The 22,580-nt window shown below is 44.3% G+C and overlaps 1 protein-coding gene across 4 annotated transcripts in view; it reads left to right on the top strand.

Moving 5' to 3' along the window:
• Positions 1-1,608: 1,608 nt before the first annotated feature.
• The window catches only part of efnb3.L (ephrin-B3 L homeolog), a 44,049-nt gene continuing 23,077 nt past the window's right edge, over positions 1,609-22,580 (top strand). Inside the window, exon 1 of one of the 4 annotated variants that reach the window (XM_018250608.2) lies at positions 1,609-4,857. In XM_018250608.2, coding sequence (XP_018106097.1) covers positions 4,745-4,857 — 113 coding nt within the window. In that variant the 5' untranslated portion in view covers positions 1,609-4,744. 4 annotated transcript variants of the gene reach the window in all.

The raw sequence follows: 22,580 nt of genomic DNA, 5'->3' as shown, positions 1-22,580 counted from the left end.
AAGTCTTGAAGCTGCGAAAAGACCCAAAGTCACGAAAAAACGGACAACATTGAAGTCCTGAAGTGGCGAAAAGACTCAAAGTCACGAAAGCAGCCGAAATTGAAGTCCTGAAGCGGCGAAAAGACCCAAAATCACGAAAACAGATGGAATTGAAGTCTCGAAGAAGCGAAAAGACCCAAAGTCATGAAAACAGATGAAACTGCAGTCCCGAAACGGCAAAAAGACCCAAAGTCACGAAAACAGACAAAACTGAAGTATCGAAGTGGCAAAAAGACCAAAAGTCTGGAAAACAGACAAAACTGAAGTCCTAAGTGGCGAAAAGACCCAAAGTCATGAAAGCAGCCAAAATTAAAGTCCTGAAGCGGCGAAAAGACTCGAAGTCACAAAAACAGACGAAATTGAAGTCCTGAAGCGGCGAAAAGACCCAAAGTCACGAAAACAATAATGAAAACAGCTGAGATTGAAGTCCCGCAGCAGCGAAAAGACCCAAAGTCACGAAAACAGATGGAATTCAAGTCCCGAAATGGCAAAAAGACCGAAAGTCATGAAAACAGACAAAACTGAAGTCTTGAATCGGCGAAAAGACCCAAAGTCATGAAAACAGACAAAACTGAAGTCTTGAATCGGCGAAAAGACCCAAAGTCACGAAAGCAGCCGAAATTGAAGTCCTAAAGCAGCAAAAATACTTGAAGTCACGAAAACAGATGAAATTGAAGTCCTGAAGGGGCTAAAAGACCCAAAATCACGAAAACAGGTGAAATTGAAGTCCTGAAGTGGCTAAAAGACCCAAAATCACGAAAACAGATGAAATTGAAGTCCTGAAGTGGCGAAAAGACCCAAAGTCACATAAACAGCTGAAATTTAAGTCCTGAAGCCCCAATGTCACAAAAACAGCCAAAATTGAAGTCCTGAAGTGGCGAAAAGACCCAAAGTCACATAAACAGCTGAAATTTAAGTCCTGAAGCCCCAATGTCACAAAAACAGCCAAAATTGAAGTCCTGAAGTGGTGAAAAGACCCGAAGTCACAAAAACAGCTGAAATTGAAGTCCCAAAGTGGCAAAAAGACCCGTAATCACGAAAACAGATGAAATTGAAGTCCCGAAACGGTGAAAAGACCCAAAGTCACGAAAACAGACAAAACTGAAGACTCGAAGTGGCAAAAAGACCCAAAGTCACAAAAACAGACGACATTTTAGTCCAGAAGTGGCAAAAAGACCCAAACTCATGAAAACAGCCTAAATTGAACTCCCAAAGCGGCAAAAAGACCTGAAGTCATGAAAACAGCCGAAATTTAAGTCCCAAGGCTACTGATACAGAAGAACCTACTGCTACCAACTGGAAGGGCATCCATGCTGAAATTGACAAAGAACCCCCACAACTGTAGGGTGATGACTATAGGTTGCACCTACACCACCATTCATTTAAGTTTCATCCTCATCCTGACAGAACTCTTGTGGGAAATTCCAAGGATTGCTGGGTAGGAGAGTCTTCCACCTATATTGGACTGACAAGGAACCCCCACATATGTAGGGACATGCCTGCAGGTGTCACCCACAATGCCATACCTTTCTATGATCTTTTCCTTCAGAGTCTCCCACAATAGTCCTTTACTGTTCCAATGCTGAGACCACTTCGTACAGGTCCTCAGAAGTTCAATTTGGAGTTAAGAATGAGACTATTATAGTGAAAGACCATCAACAAGTGGTTCTTCAGATGGTTGAAGAGCGTTCTTGAGAGATCTACCACTACCCTGACTGATTCCTCTGGTCAATGGCCCAATCGTATTTCAGATTAGTCTCTCAGACTCTTAGAAGATACTTGATATTATAAATCCAAGCTTGTGATTTTCCTGTTAGGGGGGGTCGTGTAGGGTGCAATGTATTGCAGGAGCTCGTCTTGGCCACATACAACAGTGGTGGACTTTGAGGTGAGCTTAAGACAGAGTAAGAACGGGGACCATCTGACTTCCAATAACTTCAACTTGTGGGACCTGACTGGGACAAACAACCTCTAAACAACACCCCTTAGTAAGAACTGGGATCAATTGCCACCCCATTGCTCCCTGGAATAAGAACATAGTTCTCCCATAGGTTCCCATTACAGGTTGAGGTCAATTGTCTTCCAACCTTTTTTTCCATAGGAAGAAGCAGGAAGACTCCCAACTTCCCATAGCAAGAACTTTGAAGAATACGGATTCCTACAGCCCCCCCATATTGACACTTGCAGGCAATTTGCTCTCTTTGTTCTAAGAATGGAGCACAATAACCCCACCCATGTACTTCCATAGATACTGACCGACTAAACAAACTGCAACTCCCTGTCTTATTCTTCAAACATTGTAGCAGGTCAATACCCCTCCCGGTATGTTAATGAGTTGGCTTCTGCTGCATGGCTTAGAATTGCTCCTCTGTATAGATCTGCACCTTCTGCCCCTGAAAACCCCTCTGTATAGATCTGCACCTTCTCCCCCTGAAAACCTCTCTGTATAGATCTGCACCTTCTCCCCCTGAAAACCCCTCTGTATAGATCTGCACCTTCTCCCCCTGAAAACCCCTCTGTATAGATCTGCACCTTCTCCCCCTACTGACCCCTCTGTATAGATCTGCACCTTCTCCCCCTACTGACCCCTCTGTATAGATCTGCACCTTCTCCCCCTGAAAACCCCTCTGTATAGATCTGCATCTTCTCCCCCTGAAAACCCCTCTGTATAGATCTGCATCTTCTCCACCAAAAAACCCCTCTCTATAGATCTGCACCTTCTCCCCCTACTGACCCCTCTGTATAGATCTGCACCTTCTCCCCCTACTGACCCCTCTGTATAGATCTGCACCTTCTCCCCCTACTGACCCCTCTGTATAGATCTGCACCTTCTCCCCCTACTGACCCCTGTATAGATCTGCACCTTCTCCCCCTACTGACCCCTCTGTATAGATCTGCACCTTCTCCCCCTACTTACCCCTCTGTATAGAGCTGCACCTTCTCCCCCTGATAACACCTCTGTATATATCTGCAACTTCTCTCCCTGAAAACCCCTCTGTATAGATCTGCACCTTCTCCCCCTGAAAACCCCTCTGTATAGATCTGCACCTTCTCCCCCTACTGACCCCTCTGTATAGATCTGCACCTTCTCCCCCTACTGAACCCTCTGTATAGATCTCTACCTTCTCCCCCAAAAACCCCTCTGTATAGAGCTGCACCTTCTCCCCCTGAAACCCCTCTGCATAGATCTGCACCTTCTCCCCCTGATAACACCTCTGTATAGATCTGCACCTTCTTCCCCTGAAAACCCCTCTGTATAGATCTGCACCTTCTCCCCCTGAAAACCCCTCTGTATAGATCTGCACCTTCTTCCCCTGAAAACCCCTCTGTATAGATCTGCACCTTCTCCCCCTGAAAACCCTTCTATATAGATCTGCACCTTCCCCCCCTGAAAACCACTCTGTATAGATCTGCACCTTCTCCCCCTGATAACACCTCTGTATAGATCTGTACGTTCTCCCCCTGAAAACCCCTCTGTATAGATCTGCACCTTCTCCCCCTACTGACCCCTCTGTATAGATCTGCACCTTCTCCCCCTACTGACCCCTCTGTATAGATCTGCACCTTCTCCCCCTACTGACCCCTCTGTATAGATCTCTACCTTCTCCCCCAAAAACCCCTCTGTATAGAGCTGCACCTTCTCCCCCTGAAACCCCTCTGCATAGATCTGCACCTTCTCCCCCTGATAACACCTCTGTATAGAGCTACACCTTCTCCCCCTGAAAACCCCTCTGTATAGATCTGCACCTTCTCCCCCTGAAAACCCCTCTGTATAGAGCTGCACCTTCTCCCCCTGAAAACTCCTCTGTATAGAGCTGCACCTTCTCCCCCTGAAAACCCCTCTGTATAGATCTGCACCTTCTCCCCCTGAAAACCCCTCTGTATAGATCTGCACCTTCTCCCCCTGATAACACCTCTGTATAGATCTGCACCTTCTCCCCCTGAAAACCCCTCTGTATAGAGCTGCACCTTCTCCCCCTGAAAACCCCTCTGTATAGAGCTGCACCTTCTCCCCCTGAAAACCCCTCTGTATAGATCTGCACCTTCTCCCCCTGATAACACCTCTGTATAGATCTGCACCTTCTCCCCCCAAAAACCCCTCTGTATAGAGCTGAACCTTCTCCCCCCAGTGACCCCTCTGTATAGATCTGCACCTTCTCCCCCACTGTCTCTGTATAGAGCTGACAATGTACCTGCCCCTTTGCCCCCCACAGACACATACCCCCCAATAACACTTGTGCAGAGCCAGAGATAACCAGACCCCTCCCTATAGCCCTAGAGTTCCCTCCTCCAGCCCAGGATTTGCATCCCTCGCTCCTCCCACTTTCCCTTTCTTTAGCCTGGGAGAGGGGGGATTTATTCCAGAGCAGAGTTTGCAGCAGGAGAAGCAGCAGCAGCAGAGGGAGAGAGTGAGGGGAGACATAAGGACCAGACAAATCTCCACTCTCAGTGAGTAACATGCAGGCCCCATCCCCCAGCTCTCAGCAGCCCCTCAATCCTCTCCAGAAGACCCCCGGATGCTAAAGACCCTCATTCATTCCAAGCAATATGGGAAAACTTCTCCTTCTCCTAAACTTTCCCCCCTTTCCTTAAACAGCAGAAACTCCACCGACAACAAAGGAGGAAAAGATCAGGGAGCTGACGTTCCATTCATTTCTCTGCTTTCTTTTTGTGTATTTTGCCTTTTATTTGCCCTTTAATCAGCATGTTTTCCCGGGAATGTGCTTTGTACATAAGGATGTTATTCACCTTGTGGGATTTCTGCTCCATCTCAGCGCTGAGCCTGGACCCCATTTACTGGAACAGCTCAAACAAAAGGTCAGTTATTTGGGGCTAATTACAGACATTTGCCAAATGCCAGTGATTTGATTGTGGATAGGGATGGGGGTCCCACTGGCAAACAGGGGGGGGGGCTACTGCTTCAATATTGTAACAATTGTCAGCAACGCCGGGGGGTATTTAGGGTTTTTTTGACTTTCCCAAATTCCAGTTGGGTTTCACCTTCCGATCGGAATTCGGACTCCTGCAAAATGTATGTTTGTACTTATAATTGTGTATATACAGTATATATATATGTGTGTGTGTGTGTGTATACAGTATATATATATGTGTGTGTGTGTATATACAGTATATATATATATATATGTGTGTGTGTGTGTATACAGTATATATATGTGTGTGTGTATATACAGTATATATATATATATATGTGTGTGTGTGTGTGTGTGTATATATACAGTATATATATGTGTGTGTGTGTGTATATACAGTATATATATATGTGTGTGTGTATACAGTATATATATATATATATGTGTGTGTGTGTATATACAGTATATATATGTGTGTGTGTGTATATACAGTATATATATGTGTGTGTGTGTATACAGTATATATATGTGTGTGTATATACAGTATATATATATATATATATATATATATATATATATAAATATTCATAAAGTACCTGCACTCCTTCCTGGTTGTACCTGCACTCCTGTCCTGGTGTGTGTGCGTGTGTGTGTGTGTGTGTGTGTTTATATAGAGTATATGTGTGTGTGTGTATATACAGTATATATATGTGCATGTGTATATACAGTATAGATATATATATATATATATATGTGTGTGTGTGTATACAGTATATATATATATATATATGTGTGTGTGTGTACAGTATATATATATATATGTGTGTGTGTGTGTGTATATACAGTATATATATATATATGTGTGTGTGTATGTGTGTGTATATACAGTATATATATATATATAAGTGTGTGTGTGTGTATATACAGTATATATATGTGCGTGTGTATATACAGTATAGATATATATATATATATATGTGTGTGTGTGTGTATACAGTATATATATATATATGTGTGTGTGTATACAGTATATATATATATGTGTGTGTGTATATACAGTATATATATATATGTGTGTGTGTGTGTATATACAGTATATATATATATGTGTGTGTGTGTGTATATACAGTATATGTATATATATATGTGTGTGTGTGTGTGTGTGTGTGTGTGTATATACAGTATATATATATATGTGTGTGTGTGTTAGGGGTACAGGCTACAGTATATACATGTACAAGGTGTACTGCTGATAGTAATTCATATTAACATGGGGGCAAATAGTTCTTTATGTAAAAGAGGAATAACTTAAAGGGGTCGTTCACCTTCCAAACACTTTTTTCAGTTCAGTTATTTTCAGATTGTTCCCTAGAAATAAAGACTTTTTCAGTTGTTTTCCATCTTTAATCTTTTACTGTTTTTCCAAAATTTAAGTTAAAGGGGTGGTTCACCTTTAAGGTAACTTTTATTATGTTATAGAACGGCCAATTCTAAGCAACTTTTCAATTGGTCTTCATTATTTATTGCTGATCTAAAAAACAAATGCTCTGTAAGGCTACAAATGTATTGGTATTGTTACTTTTTATTACTCCTCTTTCTTTTCTGGCTTCTCCTATACTATCCAGTCTCTTATTCAAATCAGTGTGTGGTTGCTAGGGGGATTTGGATCCTAGTTACCAGATTGGAAGAGCCGCTGAATAAAAAGCTAAATAACTCAAAATATCTCAGAATATCCCTCTCTATATCAGACTAAAAGTTATCGCAAAGGTGAACAACCCCTTTAAAAGTGTAATGTTGGTGTCTCTGGTGTTTGAGTCTGGCAGCTCAGTAATTCAGGCGCAGATTCTGTTACAACTTCACAACATTTAGTTGATCCATTTCTCAGAAGCATTTCTGGAGTATTAGTAACTATTGTATCAATTCTAACAGCTGCCTGTAATGAAACCCAGGGATTCTGCCCAGCAGGGACAAAGATAAGAAATGGATCATCTAAATGTGTCTGTTTAGATCAGTTGACAGGGTCGGCGACCCCTCCTCCCCCCAGAGCTGCTTTAGAAGGTGAAAAATGACACTTTACACTTCAATATTAGACAAATAGTCACAGATAGAAAATAGAAAGTAATTGAGGAAAGTCTTTATTTCAGGTGAACTGTCTGAAAGCAACTGAACTGAACTGAACTGAACTGAACTGAACTGAACAAGGTGTTTGAATAGTAAAACTCAAGTGCACATAGAAATGAGAAATTCATGGGAAGTGAAACAAACCAGCGAATAATCAGTTTACTCTGCTGTGACAATGGGACTCAGATTAAATTCAGTATTTTGTTAAATGTCTCTTGGTTTATAGGTCAATTGTGTATTTATCCCGAGTGCCTGTAGTTGTATATGTGCCACACACAGCGGGTATTGCTCCTGGGGGTCCAGCGCAAGGGCCATTTAATGGGGTCCCTAGTCACTAGTGTGTGGGGGGAGCACTCAGTACTGGGGGGAAAGGTTGAATGGGGGGTGCCAGAGGGTAAAAGGGCAAATAAAATATATGATGGGTAAATGATAATGAGCTGACATGTCCAGTATAGAAAGGTTACGTGGGGTTGATATATGAAATCTAAATGACATCCTTGTAAATGATAAGATGCTGCAAATTGGATGACACACACTCCTCATGCGCACATATACACAACAGCAAAAGTGGGGGGCAGGTTGTGCCAAGACACCCGGTTCCCCCTTCCTTTATAAAATATGGTGTGATCCAGTCCAGACTCAGCATGGCTAATTAGCATGGCTAATTAGCAATACATTATTTATATATATATATATATATATATATATATATATATATATATATATATATATATATATATATATATATATATATATATATATATATATATATATAAGATGGTACAGGTGGTATGAGTAGTCTCTAGTGCCCGGCATGATGGGGGCAGAGAAGCCTGACAGCTGTTATGGGGGTGCAGTGATTGACTGGGTGTTGGAAAGTGCTGCCCAGTTTGGGGGTGCAGTGATTGACTGGGTGTTGGAAAGTGCTGCCCAGTTTGGGGGTGCAGTGATTGGCTGGGTGTTGGAAAGTGCTGCCCAGTTTGGGGGTGCAGTGATTGGCTGGGGTGTTGGAAAGTGCTGCCCCAGTTTGGGGGTGCAGTGATTGGCTGGGTGTAGGAAAGTGCTGCCCAGTTTGGGGGTGCAGTGATTGACTGGGTGTTGGAAAGTGCTGCCCAGTTTGGGGGTGCAGTGATTGGCTGGGTGTTGGAAAGTGCTGCCCAGTTTGGGGGTGCAGTGATTGGCTGGGTGTTGGAAAGTGCTGCCCAGTTTGGGGGTGCAGTGATTGGCTGGGTGTAGGAAAGTGCTGCCCAGTTTGGGGGTGCAGTGATTGACTGGGTGTTGGAAAGTGCTGCCCAGTTTGGGGGTGCAGTGTTGTTGGATGTGCAGCTTCCAGAGAGCCGAGCTGGACGGCCATTGGAATAGCAGCGCTTGGCATGACAGTTGCTGGCACAGAGTCAGACAGCTGGCTGTTTGCTGACAGATACACTTATGTGTTTATACTGTACATGCCAAGCCTTGGGTACTCTCCGATGGCACAGAACTCTAGCCCACTGGCCTGACACTCTAATAGCTACAGGGAAGTGTCATTGTCTCACAATCCTTTCTGTGGGTCAGGAGAGTGACCTGGAGATGTCGCCTAAACAGTCTGCCCACAGCTCTGAGCCAGGGAATGTTCCCAACACTAATGAGATCTGGCCTCTGCTTGTGCCACCACATAAAAACTGCCAGTTAGCGCAGTTTCTGTAGTCTGAGCTGCCACCTACAGCCCCAAGCATTGGGCGAGCCCTGTGTTCTCTATTCCCAAAACAGGATCCCTCAGTGATTCCTCAGTCGCCAGTTGCTATGGGTGGGATGAGTGATTCCTCAGTTGCCAGTTGCTATGGGTGGGATGAGTGATTCTGCAGTTGCTATGGGTGGGATGAGTGATTCCGTAGTTGTTATGGGTGGGATGAGTAATTCCGCAGTTGCTATGGGTGGGATTACTGATTCCGCAGTTGCTATGGGTGGGATGAGTAATTCCGCAGTTGCTATGGGTGGGATGAGTGATTCTGCAGTTGCTATGGGTGGGATGAGTGATTCCGCAGTTGCTATGGGTGGGATGAGTGATTCCGCAGTTGCTATGGGTGGGTTGAGTGATTCTGCAGTTGCTATGGGTGGGATGAGTGTTTCCGCAGTTGCTACGGGTGGGATGAGTGTTTCCGCAGTTGCTACGGGTGGGATGAGTGATTCTGCAGTTGCTATGGGTGGGATGAGTGATTCCGCAGTTGCTATGGGTAGGATGAGTGATTCCCCAGTTGCTATGGGTGGGATGAGTGATTCTGCAGTTGCTATGGGTGGGATGAGTAATTCCACAGTTGCTATGGGTGGGATGACTGATTCCGCAGTTGCTACGGGTGGGATGAGTGATTCCGCAGTTGCTATGGGTGGGATGAGTGATTCTGCAGTTGCTATGGGTGGGATGAGTGATTTCTGCAGTTGCTATGGGTGGGATGAGTGATTCCGCAGTTGCTATGGGTGGGATGAGTGATTCCGCAGTTGCTATGGGTGGGATGAGTGTTTCTGCAGTTGCTACGGGTGGGATGAGTGTTTCTGCAGTTGCCACGGGTGGGATGAGTGATTCTGCAGTTGCTATGGGTGGGATGAGTGTTTCCACAGTTGCTATGGATAGGATGAGTGATTCCCCAGTTGCTATGGGTGGGATGACTGATTCCGCAGTTGCTATGGGTGGGATGAGTGATTCTGCAGTTGCTATGGGTGGGATGACTGATTCCGCAGTTGCTACGGGTGGGATGAGTGTTTCCGCAGTTGCTATGGGTGGGATGAGTGTTTCCACAGTTGCTATGGATAGGATGAGTGATTCCCCAGTTGCTATGGGTGGGATGAGTGATTCTGCAGTTGCTATGGGTGGGATGAGTGATTCCGCAGTTGCTATGGGTGGGATGAGTGATTCCGCAGTTGCTATGGGTGGGTTGAGTGATTCCGCAGTTGCTATGGGTGGGATGAGTGATTCTGCAGTTGCTATGGGTGGGATGAGTGATTTCTGCAGTTGCTATGGGTGGGATGAGTGATTCCGCAGTTGCTATGGGTGGGATGAGTGATTCCGCAGTTGCTATGGGTGGGATGAGTGTTTCTGCAGTTGCTACGGGTGGGATGAGTGTTTCTGCAGTTGCCACGGGTGGGATGAGTGATTCTGCAGTTGCTATGGGTGGGATGAGTGTTTCCACAGTTGCTATGGATAGGATGAGTGATTCCCCAGTTGCTATGGGTGGGATGACTGATTCCGCAGTTGCTATGGGTGGGATGAGTGATTCTGCAGTTGCTATGGGTGGGATGACTGATTCCGCAGTTGCTACGGGTGGGATGAGTGTTTCCGCAGTTGCTATGGGTGGGATGAGTGTTTCCACAGTTGCTATGGATAGGATGAGTGATTCCCCAGTTGCTATGGGTAGGATGACTGATTCCGCAGTTGCTATGGGTGGGATGAGTGATTCTGCAGTTGCTATGGGTGGGATGAGTTGGAAGGTGGGGGTGGTGCCTGGCTATGGGCTGGACTGTCACTGAGCTGTGATCACATGATCAGCTGGAGCTGGATTCCCGGCATTCTTTGACAGCCAAAGGCTAATAACTTGCAGGGAGTTGTATCCCAGCAGCACCTCAGGCCCCAGGGAGGGGCGTACCAAGTCATTTATACGTGGGGGGGGGGAGTCAGATAGCATTTGTGTGTCTGTTTGTATTTACTACTGTACCTACTAAATCTCCCTTTGTTCTGATCATTAGGCCCCCGGCATATTACACATTTTCATTCTTTTCCAGCAATTTTCTGTAATTAGCTGCATTAATTAGATCTATTGGCTGTCAGCTCCAGCAATCGTCATTAGCTAACGAGCATTCAATTAATTACAATGGCAATAATGAGAGATCACATGATGTACCAATGGGGTGTGAGTGAGACCCGGCATAAGCCTCTCTGGCACCTTGTGCAACTCTTCCACTAGCCCTGTGTGTGTATCTGTGTGTGTATATCTGTGTGTGTATATCTGTGTGTGTATCTGTGTGTGTGTATCTGTGTGTGTATCTGTGTGTGTATATCTGTGTGTGTGTATCTGTGTGTGTATATCTGTGTGTGTGTATATCTGTGTGTGTGTATCTGTGTGTGTATATCTGTGTGTGTGTGTATCTGTGTGTGTATATCTGTGTGTGTGTGTATCTGTGTGTGTATATCTGTGTGTGTGTATATCTGTGTGTGTATATCTGTGTGTGTATCTGTGTGTGTGTATCTGTGTGTGTGTATCTGTGTGTGTATCTGTGTGTGTATCTGTGTGTGTATATCTGTGTGTATATCTGTGTGTGTATATCTGTGTGTGTATATCTGTGTGTGTGTGTATCTGTGTGTGTGTATCTGTGTGTGTATCTGTGTGTGTATCTGTGTGTGTATATCTGTGTGTATATCTGTGTGTGTATATCTGTGTGTGTATATATGTGTGTGTATCTGTGTGTGTGTATATCTGTGTGTGTATATCTGTGTGTGTATATCTGTGTGTATATCTGTGTGTGTGTATCTGTGTGTGTATATATGTGTGTGTATCTGTGTGTGTATCTGTGTGTGTATATCTGTGTGTATATCTGTGTGTGTGTATCTGTGTGTGTATATCTGTGTGTGTATCTGTGTGTGTGTATATCTGTGTGTGTGTGTGTGTATATCTGTGTGTGTATATCTGTGTGTGTGTGTATCTGTGTGTGTATCTGTGTGTGTATATCTGTGTGTGTGTATCTGTGTGTGTATATCTGTGTGTGTATATCTGTGTGTGTGTATCTGTGTGTGTATATCTGTGTGTGTATATCTGTGTGTGTATATCTGTGTGTGTGTATCTGTGTGTATATCTGTGTGTGTGTATCTGTGTGTGTATATCTGTGTGTGTATCTGTGTGTGTGTATATCTGTGTGTGTGTGTGTGTATATCTGTGTGTGTGTGTATCTGTGTGTGTATCTGTGTGTGTATATCTGTGTGTGTATATCTGTGTGTGTGTGTATCTGTGTGTGTATCTGTGTGTGTATATCTGTGTGTGTATATGTGTGTGTGTACTTGTGTATATCTGTGTGTGTGTATCTTTGTGTGTATATCCTGTGTGTGTATCTGTGTGTGTGTATATCTGTGTGTGTGTGTGTGTATATCTGTGTGTGTGTGTATCTGTGTGTGTATCTGTGTGTGTATATCTGTGTGTGTATATCTGTGTGTGTGTGTATCTGTGTGTGTATCTGTGTGTGTATATCTGTGTGTGTGTATCTGTGTGTGTATATCTGTGTGTGTGTATCTGTGTGTGTGTATCTGTGTGTGTATATCTGTGTGTGTATATCTGTGTGTGTATATATCTGTGTGTATATCTGTGTGTGTGTATCTGTGTGTGTGTATCTGTGTGTGTATATCTGTATCTGTGTGTGTATATCTGTGTGTGTATCTGTGTGTGTATCTGTGTGTGTATCTGTGTGTGTGTATATCTGTGTGTGTATATATCTGTGTGTGTGTATCTGTGTGTGTGTGTGTATATCTGTGTGTGTGTATCTGTGTGTGTATCTGTGTGTGTATCTGTGTGTGTATCTGTGTGTGTACTCTGTGTTATTTGTGTGTGTATTGTGTGTGTGTATATGTGTGTGTGTATCTGTGTGTGTATATCTGTGGTGTGTGTATCTGTGTGGTGTTGTATCTGTGTGTGTAATATCTGTGTGTGTATATTGTGTGTGTAATCTGTGTGTGTATATTGTGTGATGTATTCTGTGTGTGGTATATCTGTGTGGTGTATCTGTGTGGTGTGTATATCTGTGTGTGTATATCTGTGTGGTGTATATTGTGGTGTGTGTATCTGTGTGTGTGTATCTGTGTGTGTATATCTGTGTGTGTATCTGTGTGTGTGTATATCTGTGTGTGTATATATGTGTGTGTATCTGTGTGTGTGTATCTGTGTGTGTATATCTGTGTGTGTGTATCTGTGTTTGTATATCTGTGTGTGTATATGTGTGTGTGTATCTGTGTGTGTGTATCTGTGTGTGTGTATCTGTGTGTGTGTATCTGTGTGTGTATCTGTGTGTGTGTATCTGTGTGTGTATCTGTGTGTGTTTCTGTGTGTGTATCTTGTGTATGTGTGTATTGTGTGTATCTGTGGGTGTGTGGTATCTGTGTGTTGTATCTGTGTGTGTATCTGTTGTGTGTATATTGTGGTGTATCTTGTTTGTGTAATCTGTGTGTGTAATATTGTGTGTGTAAATCTGTGTGTGTGTACTGTGTGTGTATATCTGTGTGTGTTCTGTTGTGTGTATCTGTGTGTGTATCTGTGTGGTGTGTATCTGTGTGTGTATATCTGTGTGTGTATATCTGTGTGTGTGTGTATCTGTGTGTGTGTGGTATCTGTGTGTGTGTGTGTGTGTGTGTGTTATCTGTTGTGTGTGTATATCTGTGTGTGTATCTGTGTTGTTGTATCTGTGTGGTGTATATCTGTGTGTGTGTATCTGTGGGTGTGTGTGTTGTATATCTGTGTGTGTATATTGTGTGCTGTGTGTATTGTCGGTGTGTGGTGTATCTGTGTGTGTGTATCTGTGTGTGTGTATCTGTGTGTGTGTATCTGTGTGTGTATCTGTGTGTGTATCTGTGTGTGTATATCTGTGTGTGTGTGTATCTGTGTTTGTATATCTGTGTGTATCTGTGTGTGTATCTGTGTGTGTATCTGTTTGTGTATATCTGTGTGTGTATCTGTGTGTGTGTATATTGTGGTGTGTATAATCTGTGTGTTGGTTCTGTGTGTGTATATCTGTGTGTGTGTATCTGTTGTGTGTGTATTGTGTGTGTGTATCTTGTGTGTATATCTGTGGTGTTGTGTAATATCTGTGTGTTGTGTATCTGTTGGTGTGTATATCTTGTGTTGTGTTCTGTGTGTGTTATTGTGTGTGTGTATATCTGTGTGTGTGTATCTGTGTGTTGTATCTGTGTGTGTAGTCTGTGTGGTATATCTGTGTGTGTATATCTGTGTGTGTGTATTGTGTTGGTGTATCTGTGTGTGTATATTGTGTGTGGTATTGTGTGTGTGTATCTGTGTGTGTATATTCTGTGTGTGTGTAATCTGTGTGTGTATATCTGTGTGTGTGTATCTGTGTGTGTTATATCTGTGTGTGTATATCTGTGTGGTGTGGTATCTGTGTGTGTGTATTGTGTGTGTATATCTGTGTGTGTGTATTGTGTGTGTATTCTGTGTGTGTGTATATCTGTGTGTGTGTATCTGTGTGTGTTACTTGTGTGTGTGTGTCTCTGTGTGTGTAATATTGTGTGTGGTGTATCTGTGTGTGTATATCTTGTGTGTGTATATCTTGTGTGTGTGTATTGTGTTGTATCTGTGTGTGTATCTGTGTGGTATATCTGTGTTGTGTATATCTGTGTGTGTGTATTGTGTGTGTATTTGTGTGTGTATATCTGTGTGTGTGTATCTGTGTGTTGTATCTGTGTGTGTATATTTGTGTGTTGTATCTGTGTGTGTATTATGTGTGTGTATATTGTGTGTGTGTATCTGTGTGTGTATATCTGTGTGTGTGTATTGTGTAGTGTATATCTGTGTGTGTGTATTGTGTGTGTATCTGTGTGTGTGTATCTGTGTTGTAATATCTGTGGTGTGTATCTGTTGTGTGTATATCTGTGTGTGTGTAATCTGTTGTGTGTATATCTGTGTGTGTATATCTGTGTGTGTATCTGTGTGTGTAATATCTGTGTGTGGTATATTCTGTGTGTGTGTGTGTGTATATCTGTGTGTGTATATCTGTGTGTGTGTGTGTGTATATCTGAGTGTGTGTGTGTGTATATCTGTGTGTGTGTGTGTGTGTGTGTAATGCTGAGTGTGTGTGTATATATATATATATAAAATAACATATTACCGCACTCAATGGGAATACTTTGAAAAAAATCAAGATTTATTGAAAAAGTCAGACGTTTTGAACACAAACTGCCCTTTTGTCATGAGAAAGAGAACAGTCAGTGTTCAAACATTGGATTTTTTCAATAAATCAATAAGAATGTTGACAAGTATTCCCATTGAGTGCAGTACTGTGTTACTTTATTCACCTTATTTGCCAACACCCAGGCACGTTGCTAAACAAGTTTAGGGTGTGCTCCGCCATGTTTTATATAGATATATATATATATACCTGCACCCGCTGTGTACTTACACCCCCCATATACACACCTGCTCCCCTCTTCCACTCTCTCATATACACCCCTCCACTTCATTTATATACCCCTGCACTGTCTGTTCTCCCCAGTGTCGGACTGGCCCACAGGGACACCAGGAAAACTCACTGTAGGCCCAGGTGTCAGTGGCCCCTCCTGCTGATAAACATTTGGCCTATTTTATAGACATTCCCCATTTCTAAGAGGCGAAATAGATGGAAGAATAGGTTATAGTATGTAAAGAAAAGAGACTAGGAGAATAGAGGCTGAGTGAGGAGAGGAAGAAAATAATATTTAGAGTGGGCCCCTGGTCTAAGGGTTTTTGGTGGGCCCCTGGTGTCCCAGTCCAACACTGGTTCTCCCTCTCTCTCCTCCTACACAGCCTGTTGCTGCTTTCTCTCTCTCTCCTCCTGCACTGTCTGTTCTCCCTCTCTCCTCTTGCACCGCCTGCTCTTTCTCCTCCTGCACCGTCTGTTCTCCCTCTCTCCTCCTGCACCATCTGTTCTCCCTCTCTCCTTCTGCACCGTCTGTTCTCCCTCCCTCCTCCTGCACCATCTGTTCTCTCTCTCTCCTGCACTGTCTGTCCTCCCTCTCTCCTCTTGCACTGCCTGTTCTCCCTCTCTCCTCCTGCACCATCTGTTCTCCCTCCTCCTGCACCATCTGTTCTCCCTCTCTCCTCCTGCACCATCTGCTCTCCCTCTCTCCTCCTGCACCGTCTGCTTTCCCTCTCTCCTCCTGCACCGTCTGTTCTCCCTCTCTCCTCCTGCACCGTCTGTTCTCCCTCCTCCTGCACCATCTGTTCTCCCTCTCTCCTCCTGCACCGTCTGCTCTCCCTCTCTCCTCCTGCACCGGCTGCTCTCCCTCTCTCCTCCTGCACCGTCTGTTCTCCCTCTCTCCTCCTGCACCATCTGTTCTCCCTCCTCCTGCACCGTCTGTTCTCCCTCTCTCCTCCTGCACCGTCTGTTCTCCCTCCTCCTGCACCGTCTGTTCTCCCTCTCTCCTCCTGCACCGTCTGCTCTCCCTCTCTCCTCCTGCACCGTCTGCTCTCCCTCTCTCCTCCTGCACCGTCTGTTCTCCCTCTCTCCTCCTGCACCGTCTGTTCTCCCTCTCTCCTCCTGCACCGTCTGCTCTCCCTCTCTCCTCCTGCACCGTCTGTTCTCCCTCTCTCCTCCTGCACCGTCTGTTCTCCCTCTCTCCTCCTGCACCGTCTGCTCTCCCTCTCTCCTCCTGCACCGGCTGCTCTCCCTCTCTCCTCCTGCACCGTCTGTTCTCCCTCTCTCCTCCTGCACCATCTGTTCTCCCTCCTCCTGCACCGTCTGTTCTCCCTCTCTCCTCCTGCACCGTCTGTTCTCCCTCCTCCTGCACCGTCTGTTCTCCCTCTCTCCTCCTGCACCGTCTGCTCTCCCTCTCTCCTCCTGCACCGTCTGCTCTCCCTCTCTCCTCCTGCACCGTCTGTTCTCCCTCTCTCCTCCTGCACCGTCTGTTCTCCCTCTCTCCTCCTGCACCGTCTGCTCTCCCTCTCTCTTCCTGCACCGTCTGTTCTCCCTCTCTCCTCCTGCACCGTCTGCTCTCCCTCTCTCTTCCTGCACCGTCTGTTCTCCCTCTCTCCTCCTGCACCGTCTGTTCTCCCTCTGTCCTCCTGCACCGTCTGTTCTCCCATTGTACTCACAGCTACCAAACGTTCTTCCCAGTATTCCCCTTCTGTGCAGTCTCAGTCCATGGCTGCCCATTATCACACGCCAGGTGAGTGGGTGTAAGAGCTTTTGTACAAACACTTTCCCTGCGTTACCAAAAATATACATTTAATTGATTGCTCATGTGCAGCCTGTAGTTACTCAGTGCCATTATACACAACAACAGCGCTTTTATTTATACACACAACAAGGCACAGTGGGGCGTCCCACAGCCTGAGCCCCCCAACAACTGCATTATTTATGCACTAAATTAATTAATACACAACTCAAATGAGAATCCATCATTTTTCTACGAACATTTCTTAATATTTACTGTCACTGTGTCGGTGTATTTGTCGTTTGTACCATCTGCAGCCGTCTGGCACCCCTCACCCACCCTCCTGCACCTTCACCCACCCTCCTGCACCCTCCCACCCTCCTGCACCCTCCCACCCTCTCCCACCCTCTCCCACTATCCACATCACTCCTGCAGCTCACACACTCCCACCCAGCAACATACTGTCTGCTGTCCTGTCTGAACTGGTGAGGGATAATGTACCCCCTACTGTAAATGATAAGGATATTAGAAGTCACTGAGGGGTTGTTCTGTGACCATATAAAGGCACAAGGCTGCAGGCTGAGTTATACAGGGAACTCTGAGTATCACTCATGTATTATAAGGATAATGTACCCCCTACTGTAAATGATAAGGATATTAGAAGTCACTGAGGGGTTGTTCTGTGACCATATAAAGACACAAGGCTGCAGGCTGAGTTATACAGGGAACTCTGAGTATCACTTATGTATTATAAGGGATAATGTACCCCCTACTGTAAATGATAAGGATATTAGCAGTCACTGAGGGGTTGTTCTGTGACCATATAAAGACACAAGGCTGCAGGCTGAGTTATACAGGGAACTCTGAGTATCACTCATGTATTATAAGGGATAATGTACCCTACTGTAAATGATAAGGATATTAGAAGTCACTGAGGGGTTGTTCTGTGACCATATAAAGGCACAAGGCTGCAGGCTGAGTTATACAGGGAACTCTGAGTATCACTCGTGTATTATAAGGGATAATGTACCCCCTACTGTAAATGATAAGGATATTAGAAGTCACTGAGGGGTTGTTCTGTGACCATATAAAGGCACAAGGCTGCAGGCTGAGTTATACAGGGAACTCTGAGTATCACTCATGTATTATAAGGGATAATGTACCCCCTACTGTAAATGATAAGGATATTAGAAGTCACTGAGGGGTTGTTCTGTGACCATATAAAGACACAAGGCAGTAGCAGAGGTTAGAGTCACAGAATGTGTGAATCATTAAGGTACATAGAGACTGTGCTGTTTTCCCACGGTCCCTAGGATATGAGAGATCTCCCCGGTCCTCAGTTCTATGAGTTTTGCACATGGAGCTAATGAAATGGAAGGTAACCTTTACATGAAATAAATTGCATTTTTCTCCTGGCGGCACAGACTGCTATAATGAAATCACTATTAAACGTTGTGGTGCAGCGGAGATTTATGCCCCCAGGCTATTCAAGCTCATTGGTCTGTTTCCTCTGTCTGACAGTTGCCCCTGCGGTATATACATTGGTATGGAGTATGGAGCGCAGACTGAGCCCGAGGGTCCCTGTCAGTACTAAACCCGCCAAGGACAATGGAAGTTAAAAGTTTCTTTTTGGAGGATGCTGGATTTTTATTTGAGGTTTATACAGGCCCCTGATTGGCTTTGCCTCTTTTAAATGGTAGTTTGGGTCATTGAGGAGAAACTAGAGGGAAGGATAATTCATCTACATTTATGTACCAGTCTCCTTGGCTCCTCCAGACTTGCTGTATATGTACTCTCATAGGAATTTCTAGACTTGGGGTCCCTTCAGTGAGTATGGGGCCCAACACGGATTCCTTCTATATTGGGCAGTAATAGTGGCCCCATGTGGGTACCTAGGGCTTAGTTTGCTTTTCCCAGCACAGTGTGTGTGTGTTTCCAGTGCGCTAAGAGTTATAATTCAGCTGTCTAAACCATGGCTGCGCATCACATAAATGTAAGGTTTACTTACCCTTTAATATACTGCTTAGAAACCAGTACAGCCTGCAGCATGCCTCTATTGAATTGCTAAATATGCAGGATGGAGGCTTTCATGTGCAAGTCTAGTGGCGCCATATGAATGTTAATGTAGTGGGAGACATGTTTATGTTCTGTGCAGAGAGTTGTGCTGGGCAACACATTACACTCGTTACTCTGTATTTATCCCCTGTGTTACTGACTGATGTGCCCATATTACTGACACCCACATTTATTACTGACTGATTCCCCTGTGTTACTAACTGATACTCCTGTGTTACTGACTGATGTGCCCGTATTACTGACATTCAATTTATTACTGACTGATGCAACTGTGTTACTGACATCCATATTTATTACTGACTGATGCAGTAGGGGGGTACATTATACCTTATAATACATGAGTGATACTCAGAGTTCCCTGTATAACTCAGCCTGCAACCTTGTGTCTTTATATGGTCACAGAACAACCCCTCAGTGACTTCTAATATCCTTATCATTTACAGTAGGGGGTACATTATCCCTTATAATACATGAGTGATACTCAGAGTTCCCTGTATAACTGAGCCTGCAGCCTTGTGTCTTTATATGGTCACAGAACAACCCCTCAGTAACTTCTAATATCCTTATCATTTACAGTAGGGGGTACATTATCCCTTATAATACATGAGTGATACTCAGAGTTCCCTGTATAACTCAGCCTGCAGCCTTGTGCCTTTATATGGTCACAGAACAACCCCTCAGTGACTTCTAATATCCTTATCATTTACAGTAGGGGGTACATTATCCCTTATAATACATGAGTGATACTCAGAGTTCCCTGTATAACTCAGCCTGCAGCCTTGTGCCTTTATATGGTCACAGAACAACCCCTCAGTGACTTCTAATATCCTTATCATTTACAGTAGGGGGTACATTATCCCTTATAATACATGAGTGATACTCAGAGTTCCCTGTATAACTCACCCTGCAGCCTTGTGCCTTTATATGGTCACAGAACAACCCCTCAGTGACTTCTAATATCCTTATCATTTACAGTAGGGGGTACATTATCCCTTATAATACATGAGTGATACTCAGAGTTCCCTGTATAACTCAGCCTTGTGCCTTTATATGGTCACAGAACAACCCCTCAGTGACTTCTAATATCCTTATCATTTACAGTAGGGGGTACATTATCCCTTATAATACATGAGTGATACTCAGAGTTCCCTGTATAACTCAGCCTGCAGCCTTGTGCCTTTATATGGTCACAGAACAACCCCTCAGTGACTTCTAATATCCTTATCATTTACAGTAGGGGGTACATTATCCCTTATAATACATGAGTGATACTCAGAGTTCCCTGTATAACTCAGCCTGCAGCCTTGTGTCTTTATATGGTCACAGAACAACCCCTCAGTGACTTCTAATATCCTTATCATTTACAGTAGGGGGTACATTATCCCTTATAATACATGAGCATGGCTGGCACTTACAAGGCAGGCAGGTATCTGTTACTCTGGGTGCCTGAGTGATGCACAAAAATATCACCTTCTTTTTCAGGAAAGATTGAAAGTGTTGAGTTCTTTATATAAATTTAGGGAGACGGGATTCTTATTTTAGGGAGACAGGATTCTTATTATAGCAATCGTTTATTATAAGGAGGAAGTGATGACGTCAGAGAAAGGGGAAGGTCACAATTGTAACACAATGATTTTTTTCCATTCTTTATGAGGTTTGGATGATTTGTTCTATCAATACCTACATAGTATGAGTTAAGTCTAAGATGAAGTGGCCCTTTATTTCCCAGAAGCCTTTACTCTCGGCTCTCCTTGACAATAGCAGTACTGCAGGCAGGAGAAAGGGTTAGGAGTTGGTACAAATTGGATTTATTATACACACAGTATATTACACACTGTTACTGTTCCTCGTCACAGCATATTGTCACTCGCTGATTGATACAAATGGGCCATATCATTCCTTCCAGCAGGGCCTCATGCTCCTGATAAGAGACTATTTTTTATTATTATTATTTCTCTGACACTATAGATACTATTTGCAGGTTACAAAGGACATTTAGTTCCTTTAGTTCATGAATGGGGATAGAATCTGAGTTATTCTCAGAGTGACACCATCTTCCCTTCTTTTGCTATGTTCCCTTACTGTTGTCGTCTTACCCTACTGTTTCCCTTTTGCCCTACTACTGCCATCTTGTCCTGCTGTCACCTTCTTACCTCACTGTCACCATCTTGCCCTGTTGCTACCATCTTATTTAAATATCTTGCCCTACTGTCTCCATCTTGCCCTACTGTCTCCATCAAGTCCTACTGTCTCCATCTTGCCCTACTGTCTCCATCTTGCCTTACTCTCCCCATCTTGTCCTACTGTCTCCATCTTGTCCTACAGTCTACATCTTGTCCTACTGTCTCCATCTTGCCTTACTGTCTCCGTCTTGTCCTATTGTCTCCATCTTGCCCTACTGTTTCCATCTTGCCCTACTGTCTCCATCTTGTGTTACTGTCTTTATTTTATCCTACTGTCTCTATCTTGCCCTACTGTCTTCATCTAGTCCTACTGTCTCCATCTTGTTCTACTGTCTCCATCTAGTCTTACTGTCTCTATCTTGTCCAACTGTCTCCATCTTGTCCTACTGTCTCCATCTTGTCCTACTGTCTCCATCATGTCCTACTGTCTCCATCTTGGCTTACTGTCTCCATCTTGCTCTACTTTCTCCATCTTGTCCTACTGTCTCCATCTTGTCCTACTGTCTCCATCTTGTCCTACTGTCTCCATCTAGTCCTACTGTCTCTATCTTTCTTTACTGTCTCCATCTTATCCTCCTGTCTCCATCTTGTCCTACTGTCTCCATCTTGTCAAAATGTCTCTATCTTGCCCTACTGTTTCCATCTTGCCCCTAAACTGGCACATTACCTGCTTATAGCTGCTCTCTTGTGTTTAGATAAGGGGTCCAGTGTGGTCTCAGGCTGCCAAATGGATTTGAGAAACAGGCCCCTGCTTACACCCCTAGAGACACACACATAATCACAAGTGATGGAGTGCCAAGGAGTGTAGAATAAGCCCCTAGAGCTTTGTGTATTGAGTGTAAGGGAATGCCTATATGCTACTCCTGTATGCAGCATTGATGAGCCCAGGCAGCTCGGAGAGGTACTATCTCATACAACTGCATCTCACTGCACAAGGTGATAAAGAGGCTGAGCTTATTATATTTGATGCAGTGCTGATAGACCAACTGCAACAAGAGGGAAGCCAGACCCAGCAATGGAGCCTTGCTTACTTTCCCTTGTGCGGGGGATGCGGCGGTGCTTCAGTAAATACAGCTTTGTGTAACTGTCCCACTGTTTGAGTTTCATTGCTGGGGATTCTCTTGCTCTTCCTTGTTGTTACTACTCCCCCAGCTACATTCCCAGCACTCACTCACATGTACAGAGTAACTGCCCCAGGGCTCCCCAAAGGCACCAGCGTGGGGCACACAATCGATAAACTGGTTCTCCTGGAGACGCAGAGTTGTGTCCCGCTATGAAGCCACAAAGCTTTCTGTCTGCAGTGGGACAATAATAGCGGAGTCCAGATAAAGGGCAAGTAAGGACTAGAGAAACTAAAAAGATTTTTCGACATTTAGAACTACAATTCCCACCTAAGACCTGTAATTACACAATCAT

This window comes from Xenopus laevis, chromosome 3L (assembly GCF_017654675.1).
Source record: "Xenopus laevis strain J_2021 chromosome 3L, Xenopus_laevis_v10.1, whole genome shotgun sequence".
NCBI lineage: Eukaryota > Metazoa > Chordata > Amphibia > Anura > Pipidae > Xenopus > Xenopus laevis.
This window is presented reverse-complemented; position numbering and strand designations above follow the sequence as displayed.